This window comes from Eucalyptus grandis, chromosome 10 (assembly GCF_016545825.1).
Source record: "Eucalyptus grandis isolate ANBG69807.140 chromosome 10, ASM1654582v1, whole genome shotgun sequence".
Taxonomy (NCBI): domain Eukaryota; kingdom Viridiplantae; phylum Streptophyta; class Magnoliopsida; order Myrtales; family Myrtaceae; genus Eucalyptus; species Eucalyptus grandis.
Window position 1 is genome coordinate 33,477,970 of NC_052621.1, and position 9,104 is coordinate 33,487,073.

Consider the following 9,104-nt stretch of genomic DNA (forward strand, 5'->3'; position numbering starts at 1 on the left):
TTTTGCTTGCCGCGGTGGTGGTTTGGGGTGTTCATCGACGAGGAAACGAGCTCCAATCTCATTTGCACGGGTTTATCTTTCTATACATGAGCTGTGCCTTTCGAGTTCTATGACCCCGAGCTAAAGCCCGGGCATGTGCACCGGGCTCTGGGGACTTCCTGAATATTTTTCACGGACTTCGCGTTTTTCATGAAACAAACGGATCAATAGACTTTGGAAGCTTTGACTGATTTCAGGGTCCACTCCTAATGTAATATTTGACCAAAATTTCAGATTGTCAAGTGCCTCCAGAAGCACCTTTTTTTCTTTTCCCCTTATTTTGGTTCGGAGGAGCTGGAGGCATGCACATACACGCGGAACCGTCGTGGCGTCTAGTGCTCCCTCCACATATCCGTCCACCAGAGTGCCGTAAGAACCTCTCTTGTTGACGCATTTGGAGCCTTTCAATAAGTCGAGTATCTTGGTCCCTGACAATCTGCGTCAAAGAATGCAGAGCGGGCAGCTTCCGGAGAAGCGGACAGCCCTTGATATTCAAAGTTTTCAGGAGCTCAAGCTTACTGATGGAGCAGTCAATTGTGATCAACTTGACACACCCAGCAAGTATTAAGATCTCCAAAGACATGAAGTTAGAGAAGTCGGGTGTACTCGTCAACTTCATGCAACTCGTTAAATCCAGAACTTTCAATTTCTTGGTCATCTGTTGGAGAAAAAAATTGAATTAAAATGAATGAGTCGCATCAAGCATCTCGGGGTACATATCCGGAGGGAAGGTTAACCTAATTACCCTCTCTTTAATAATTCAATAAAATCTTGTGATAATAGCATATAGCACAATTTGATGAAGAAGAAAATGGTAGAAGATTGAATAAGATCATGAGTGCAATTGTTGACAAGTTTGTGGGAAAAAAAAGCAGAAGTAATAGAAGTTCGAAGTGGGATAATTGAAGTAGAAATTTATCAACAAATGGGTTTACTCGGTTTAGATGATCTGGAAGTCATATAATAAGATATGGAATTTAAAAAAAAAAAATGATGTGAATCTATAGCTTCCTCTCCTTTGTTACTCTCGCAAAAATATTTATGTTCCTAGATTCGAGTGAGATCAGGAGAGCACGAAACCAATAGACATAGTGGATGCATGATTGGTGAAGATAGAAAGAAGACATGGACTCTCTATCCATACAATGCTCTTCTTGGTCTGTTATTACGATGATTAGAGAAAGGCGTACCTGGAATTGGCTCCATCCACCCCAGTCATTTTCAATATTGCTCCTTGAAAGGTCTAGCACGACTAAGCTAACAAAATGAAAATTCTTGGCATAAAATTTATTATGTGTCACTTTCCAAGAAAGCCAACATAACCTTGAAACAAGATTCTCAAAGTCGCCAGAAAAATCAATGCCTTTAACACGAAGGAACCTTAGATTTGGTAGAGCATTTAATTCTTCAGGTATAATGCTCCGGTTGCAGCCATTGGAAGTCAGGTTTGGTACCATTGCCTCTTCATTTGTCTACCAACAGAGACTCGAAATTATTTGAGAGCGCAACACTCAACACTCTTACATTACTATAAAGAAAAGAAGCATATGAACATTGGTAAATAATTTTAAATTTTGGTAACATCTTGCGGTAATTGCAAATGGCACAATATGATGAAGATGAAAATAGTAAAAGATTGAATCAGATCATGAGTGCAATTGTTGACAAGTTTGGCGAAGAAGATAGAGTTGAAGAGACAGAAGTTAGAAATGGGATAATTGGAGAAGAAATTTATCAAAAAATGGGTTCACTCAGTCTAGATGACCTAGAAGTCCTACGAAAAGACATACAATTTAATCAAAATGTTGTGATTCTATAGCTCTGCCTTTTGTTAATGCATCTAGCTGGTTGTTGTCAACACTAGATGTTACTCCTGCGAAATAATTTTATGTTCCTTCGTTCACGTGAGATTAGGAGAGCATGAAACCAATATATAAACTGCATGAATGTTGGTGAAGATAGAAAGAAAGAAGACATGAACTTTCTACCCATACAATGCTCTTCTTGTTCTCTTAGTATAATGAATAGAGAGAGGCGTACCTGGCATTGACTCCATCCACCCCCGTCATCTTCTATGTTGCTCCTTAAAAGGTCTGGTCTAACTAACCTAGCATTCACATAAAAATTATTACACGTCACTTCCCAAGAAGGCCAACATAACTTCCAAACACATTCTTGAAGTTGGCAAAACAATCAATGCCTCTAACATGAAGGAACCTTGGATTTCGTAGAGCATCTAATTCTTCAGTTACATTGCTTCGGCTACAGCCATTGAAAGTCAGGTTTGGTACCATTGCCTCTTCATTTCTCTGCCGGCAGAGTCTTAAGATTATTTGAGAGCACAACATTCAACACTCTTACATTACTATAAAGAAAAGGAGCATATGGACATTGGTAAACAATTTTATGGTTCAGTAAAATCTTACAGTAATTGCAAACTACACAATTTAATGAACACGAAAATGGTAAAAGAGTGAATCAGATCATAAGTGCAATTGCTGACAAGTTTGCCGAAGAAGATAACAATGAAGAAATGGAAGTTAGAAATGGAATAATCGAAGAAGAAATTTATCAAAAACTGGGTTTACTCAATTTGGATGACCTAGAAGTCACCAAAAAAAAAAAAATTATGATTTAATCAAAATGATGTGATTCTAAAGCTCTTTTTTTTTTTTTTTTTTTAATGCATCTAGCCTATTGTTGACAATGCTAGATGTTACTACTGCAAAATAATTTATGTTTTTAGATTCATGTGAGATTAGGAGAGCATGAAACCAATATGAACAGTACATGAATTATTGGTGAAGATAGAAAGAAAGAAGACATGGATGCCCTACCCATACAATGCTCTTCTTGGTCTCTCAGTATGATGAATAGAGAAAGGCGTACCTGGAATTGGCTCCATTCACCCAAGTCATCTTCGATATTGCTCCTTGAAAGGTTTGGACTAACTAACCTAGCATTTGCATAAAAATTATTATGCCTCACTTCTCAAAGAAACCAACATAGCTTCGAAACAAGATTCTTGAAGTTGTCAAAAAAAAAAAATCAATGCCTTTAACTCAAAGGAACCTTGGATTTGGTACGGCATCTAATTCTTTAGATACAATACTTCGGTTGCAGCCATCGGAAGTTGAGTTTGGTACTATTACATTTTCATTTCTCTGCCAATAGAGACTTAAGATTAATTGAGAGCACAACACTCAACACTTTAACATAACTGTAAATAAAAGAAGCATATGAACATTGGTGAACATTTTTATAGTTCAGTAAGTAAGATCTTACGTTAATTGCAAATGGTTGATGAAGACGAAAATGGTAAAAGGTTGAATCAGATCATGAGTACAAATGCTAACAAGTTTGTCGAAGAAGATAAAGTTGATGAAACAGAAGTTAGAAATGGGATAATTGAAGAAAAAATTTATCAAAAAAATGGGTTTACTCAATCTAGATGACCTGGAAGTCATACAATAAAATATACGATTTAATAAAAAATGTTGTCATTCTATAGCTCCGTGTTCTATTAATGCATCTAGTCGGTAGTTGTCAATGCTAGATGTTACTATTACGAAATCGTTTTTTGTTCCTAGATTCATGTGAGATCAGGAGAGCATGAAACCAATATATACAATGCACGAATGATTGGTGAAGATAGAAAGAAAGAATACATGGACTCTCTACTCATACAATGCTCTTCTTGGTCTCTCAATAGGATGAATAGAGAAAGGTGTACCTGAAATTGGCTCCATCCACCCCAGTCATCTTCGATATTGCTCCTTGAAAGGTCTAGCTTGACTAACCTAGCATCCGCATAAAATTTATTGTGCCTCACTTCGTAAAGAAGCCAACATAGCTTCAAAACAAGATTCTCAAAGTTGCCAAAAAGAAAAAATCAATGTCTTTAACTCAAAGGAACCTTAAATTTGGTGGAGCATCTAATTCTTTAGGCACAATGCTCTGACTGCAGTCATCAGAGGTCAAATTTGGTACTATTACATCTTCATTGATCTGCCAATAGAGAATCAAGATTAATTGAGAGCATAACACTCAACGCTCTTACATAACGATAAAGAAAAAAGACATGTGAACGTTAGTAAACCATTTTATAGTTTAGTAAAATATTATGTTAATTGCAGGCGGCACAACTTGATGAAGATGAAAAAGGTAAAAGATTGAATCAGATCATGAGTGCAATTGCTGACAAGTTTGTTGGAGAAGATGAAGAAACACAAGTCAGAAATGGGATAATTGAAGAAGAAATTGATCAAAAGATGGGTTTACTCAGTCTAGATCACCTGGAAGTCATACAATAAAATATACGATTTAATCAAAATGTTGCGATTCTATAGCTCTGTTTTTTCTTAATGCATCTAGTCGATAGTTGTCAATGCTAGATGTTACTATTATGAAATAGTTTTTTGTTCCTAGATTCATGTGAGATCAGGAGAGTACGAAACCAATATATACAATGCATGAATGATTGGTGAAGATAGAAAGAAAGAAGACATGGACTCTTTACTCATACAATGCTTTTCTTGGTCTCTCAATAGGATGAATAGAGAAAGGTGTACCTCAAATTGGCTCCATCCAACCACGTCATCTTTGACATTGCTCCTTGAAAGGTTTGGCCTAACTAACCTAGCATTCACATAAAATTCACCATGCCTCACTTTCCAAAGAAGCCAACGTAGCTTCAAAACAAGATTCTAGAAGTTGCCAAAAAAATCAATATCTTTAACTTGAAGGAACCTTGGATCCAGTAGAGCATCTAATTCTTCAGGTACAATGCTCCGGCTGTAGCCATCGGAAGTTAAGTTTGGTACTATTACATCTTCATTTCTCTGCCAATAGAGCCTCAAGATTAGTTGAGAGCATAACATTCAACACTATTACAGAACTATCGAGAAAAGAAGCATATGAACATTGGTTAACAATTTTATAGTTTAGTAAAATCTTACGGTAATTGCAAATGGCACAACTTGATGGAGTTAGAAATGGGATGATTGAAAAAGAAATTCATGATAAAAGATTGAATCAAAAAATGGGACAAGTTTGTCGACAAGTTTGAATCAGATCATGAGTGCAAGTGCTGACAAGTTTGTCGAAGAAGATAAAGTTGAAGAAACAAAAATAATAAATGGGATCATTGAAGAAATTTTTTATCAAAAGATAGGTTTAATTAGTCTTGATGACTTGGAAGTCATACAATAAGACCTACGATTTAATCAAAATGATATAATCATAGCTCCATCTTTTGTTAATGCATCAAGTCAGTTGTCATCAATGCTAGATATTACTCCTATAAAATAATTTTTTGTTCCTAGATTCACGTGAGATGAAAGGAGCGTGAAACCAATATATACATGAAGATAGAAAGAAACAAGACATGGATTCTCTACCCATACGATGCTCTCCTAAGTGTCTCAATATGATGAATAGAGAAATGCATACCTGGAATTGGCTGCTTCCACCTCTGTCATCTTCGATATTGCTCCTTGAAAGATCTGGCTTGACTGACCTAGCATCCGCATAAAATTTATTATGCCTCACTTCCCAAAAAAGCCAACATAGTTTTGAAACAAGACTATTAAAGTTGCAAAAAAAATCAATGTCTTTTAACTGAAGGAACCTTGGTTCATATAAATTTTTACGTAAAATGTCTGGGCTGCAGCCATAGGAAGTCAGACTAAGTGCTTCTACATCTTCATTTCTCTGCCAACAGAGACTCGAGATTAAATGAGAGCACAACACTCAACACTCTTACGGAACCATAAAGAAAGGGAGCACATGAACATTGGTAAACAATTTCTCCAATAGGGAAGCTACCTCAGCACCCACCTATTCCTAGCAAGCAGACTTAAATGTTTTCGTTTGCCATCATTCATGAAAATTTTCAGCTTTGATTTGAAATGGCACTTTGCAATTCCAGAATTCCCAGAAAACTATTTTCTATACTACAAAATCTAGACTACTAGGCAATCTGTCTAGTCTCTCTCCAATTTACAAGACTTTTTGATCCAAACATTTAAGAGAGCTATTTCACTCACAAGACAAATGGAAAGTTGAACAAAGCTAACTATAAAGTAATAGAATAAATTCAACATATTTCTCCTTCACAAAAGAAATTATGTGACATAATTTTCCATTTACCTCTTTTCTCTTCAGTAACTTTACGGTATTTGCACGAATCCAAATCCTACTAATTTTACGAGGATACTCTTCAAGGATGATGTGCCTTCCCAGATCTCGAACTTGGTCATGCATCCAAAACTTATTATCTTGTCCAACTTTTATCAAGGACCGTAGGCAAAGGACACTAATTGCACTGTGAGGATGGTAATTACAGTCATCCCACATGATAATTGGATAAGTTAAGTCCTTGTTGGTGAAGAAGCAAGCTATATCCAAAAATACTTCTTTTTGCTTATTCTCCAGTCCTTCATAACTTGTCATTAATGCATCTCGGACATCTGTAAAAGGGCCATCATCTAACTTCTTCAACGTATCTTCCCATAACTTTCGATTATCAAAATGTTGCTCTAGGACAGAGCTGTGGCAATAAAGAAATGAAGCTATAACCTCAACAGCCAAAGGAAGCATACCCACTCTACGAACAATCTTCTTTGCAAGTCGATCATATCCTTCTAGGGGAGAGTCTCTTCTGAATGCGTGCTTACAAAACAACTGAAGTGCTTGACCAAATTTCATTTCATGAACTTCATAAGCCAAAATTCCTTTAGGTTGATTTAAGACCTCTTCACTAGATGATTCCACTTGAGTCTTCAAGACCTCTAAATTTCTAGTGGTGAAAATGATCCTACTGCCTGAACCAAACCAATCAATTTTTCCGGCTAGTTTTTTGAGTTGCTCTCACTTGTCTAGATCATCTAGAACAATGAGGACTTTTTTAGTATGACATACTCTCTTGATCATATTCATCACATCCCTAACATCTTTGATATGGTAAGCATTCAAAGAACCCACCAAACTTGATAATAACTTTTTTTGCACGTTTATAAGACCATGCTGTGATGACTCTCGAACGTCGTTGAGGAAACAAACACTATCAAAGTCAGAAGATACTTTGTTGAACACAACCTTTGCAAGTACTGTTTTACCAATGCCACCTATTCCATGAATACCAAGGAAACGTACATCATTAGAGTCAACTGCCAACTTTTTTAGTACGTCTTCTATCTGATGATGATCTTCAACCCAATATTCAGGCACATCCACATTTCTGGCATTAAGTTTAAGCAATACCTCTTCAACAACCAATCCACTTAGTTCTCCATAGCTGCGGCAAAGCAGGAAATATTTTTTTTTTTTTGTCAATGACATGGAAGAGAAGGGTATAACTTTCTTCCGGATATGATAATCTCTAGGTCTTTTGGGACCATATGGTAAAATAAGTCAACTATTTCGGTTTCTATGACAGAAATTAAGCATTATAATTAGTTAATACGTGCGTTGAGATCTCATGGAATGTCGTTTAACTTCATGTATTAGAGATGTTTAGGATAATGCAGGAGCCGATCCATTTGAATGGACAGAGTAAGATTCACAAAACTTGATAACCTTTTTTTTTTTGCATAATGGTTGCGTTGACAAACTAACATACAGTGACATAAAATCCAATGCGAGCGTGTTGTTGAGCTAAATTTATAGGATTGTTTCATACAGGAGTTGAATATGAGATAAAAAAAATAAAAATAAAAATTCACGGTCTTCAGAAAAATTGAAAGAAGAACTATAAATTCATGATAGTGAAACAGTTTCATTGTTCTTTAATTAAACGAGTCTTATTTTTGGCGAAAATAGACCGTAACACATTTTATTTGGTGAGTTCTGCCTAGACCTATCAGACAGGTAATCGGACCATATTCAGGCATAGTTCATTCAAGTAAAGAGTAATCTGAATTTGTTCATAGATTGGATCAAAGCGGCCCCATTCTTTTATTTTCCTCGAATGCGTCCTCACTGCGAGGTGTACATTTCTTCTGTCACCAGTCATTTTTTTTTGCCTTTGCTTATTTTGCCGGATCCGATATCATTTCTGTCGGCTGTAGCTGTCATCAACTTCTAATGCAAATTTCAAATGAAAAGAAAAATGTCTTTAATTCTTATAGTTTGAGAGATAAAGTTTTTCAAATGAGAAGTGTAACTTTTGCGTTTTAAAACGATAAACAAAAGGTTGAGGAAAATTACCCTTTTTCTTTAAGATCCCATCCCTTGAGACCCGCAACCTTTACAAGAGCAGCCTCCCACCGTTTCAATTCGTCAGAGCCGAACTTCTTCTCATGTTCGGATATGGCTTTTTTGTACAATTCGCTTTTGAGCTTAACATCATCAGGGTTCACATCGTAGAAGATGGGGAGTATCTCTTTCTTTCCATCTGAATTTGAGGTGTGTTCTACCATGTATGCAACCTCACGGAGACACCATGAACTGGTAGCATAGTCCTGGGAGAAGATGGGAATATAGATCTGAGACTTGACAAGTGCTTTCAAAAAGCTCTCCACTGATTTCTTTGCCAACTCAGAGTTCTTCATTGTCTAAAAAGACATTAACTCCAACGTCTCTCAATCTATGGTAAAGGCAATCAGTGAAGGTGCTGCGTGTGTCTGGTCCCCTGAAACTCAAAAACACATCGTACTCATATACTGGTGGCAGATCTTCCACGCTCTGGATTGCCTCTGAGCTCCTCCGCCTCTTCTTCATTCTGGTTGGTTGTCTCAGGACCCCGCCAATTATCCTGAACCTGAGTTTAAGCCTTTAAGGAAACAGGAACCCAAGAAACAAGCCTCGGAAATTAAGCCGAACAGAGAGTTGGCCTAGAACGACGAAGTAAAGACAGTGATTAAAGCGACGCCTTGATGGTGTCCAATTTGTGGTAGATCCTCTATGCTGTATTCACCAAAATATGAAACAAAGCGTGTGAAAAGAGCTAATTGCAACAAGATTTAGTGAAAGAAGATCGACTAACGCTTCTCAAGGACTGGTGATTTTTGGCTCTGCGATTACTCTCAATATGAAGAAAATATCAAGAAACGTGGGGAGGATGA

General features: G+C 36.8%; 1 protein-coding gene across 1 annotated transcript; it reads right to left on the reverse strand.

Annotated features, from left to right (window-relative positions):
- Window positions 1-265: 265 nt before the first annotated feature.
- LOC108958647 lies at window positions 266-8,467 on the reverse strand. Its single transcript, XM_039303469.1, has 13 exons — window positions 8,248-8,467; window positions 6,190-7,336; window positions 5,669-5,751; window positions 5,491-5,557; window positions 4,789-4,880; window positions 4,611-4,677; window positions 3,956-4,047; window positions 3,773-3,839; window positions 3,112-3,203; window positions 2,929-2,995; window positions 2,257-2,348; window positions 2,080-2,146; window positions 266-1,511 (listed from the first exon to the last, which is right to left on the reverse strand). Exons 2-13 carry the CDS (start codon window positions 6,745-6,747, stop codon window positions 1,041-1,043), a joined length of 1,815 nt encoding a protein of 604 aa, XP_039159403.1. The 5' UTR covers window positions 6,748-7,336; window positions 8,248-8,467; the 3' UTR covers window positions 266-1,040.
- Between the last annotated feature and the right edge of the window lie 637 nt (window positions 8,468-9,104).

Bases quoted from the DNA above. Each gene is read 5' to 3' on its own strand.
- LOC108958647 (XM_039303469.1), bottom strand. From the start codon at position 6,747: ATGAAATTTGGTCAAGCACTTCAGTTGTTTTGTAAGCACGCATTCAGA. The intron at 2,147-2,256 runs GTTCCTTCATGT...TGTGAATGCTAG, and splicing joins GATGCTCTACGAAATCCAAG to GTTAGTTAGACCAGACCTTT. The intron at 1,512-2,079 runs GTACGCCTCTCT...CTCTGTTGGTAG, and splicing joins GTGGATGGAGTCAATGCCAG to ACAAATGAAGAGGCAATGGT.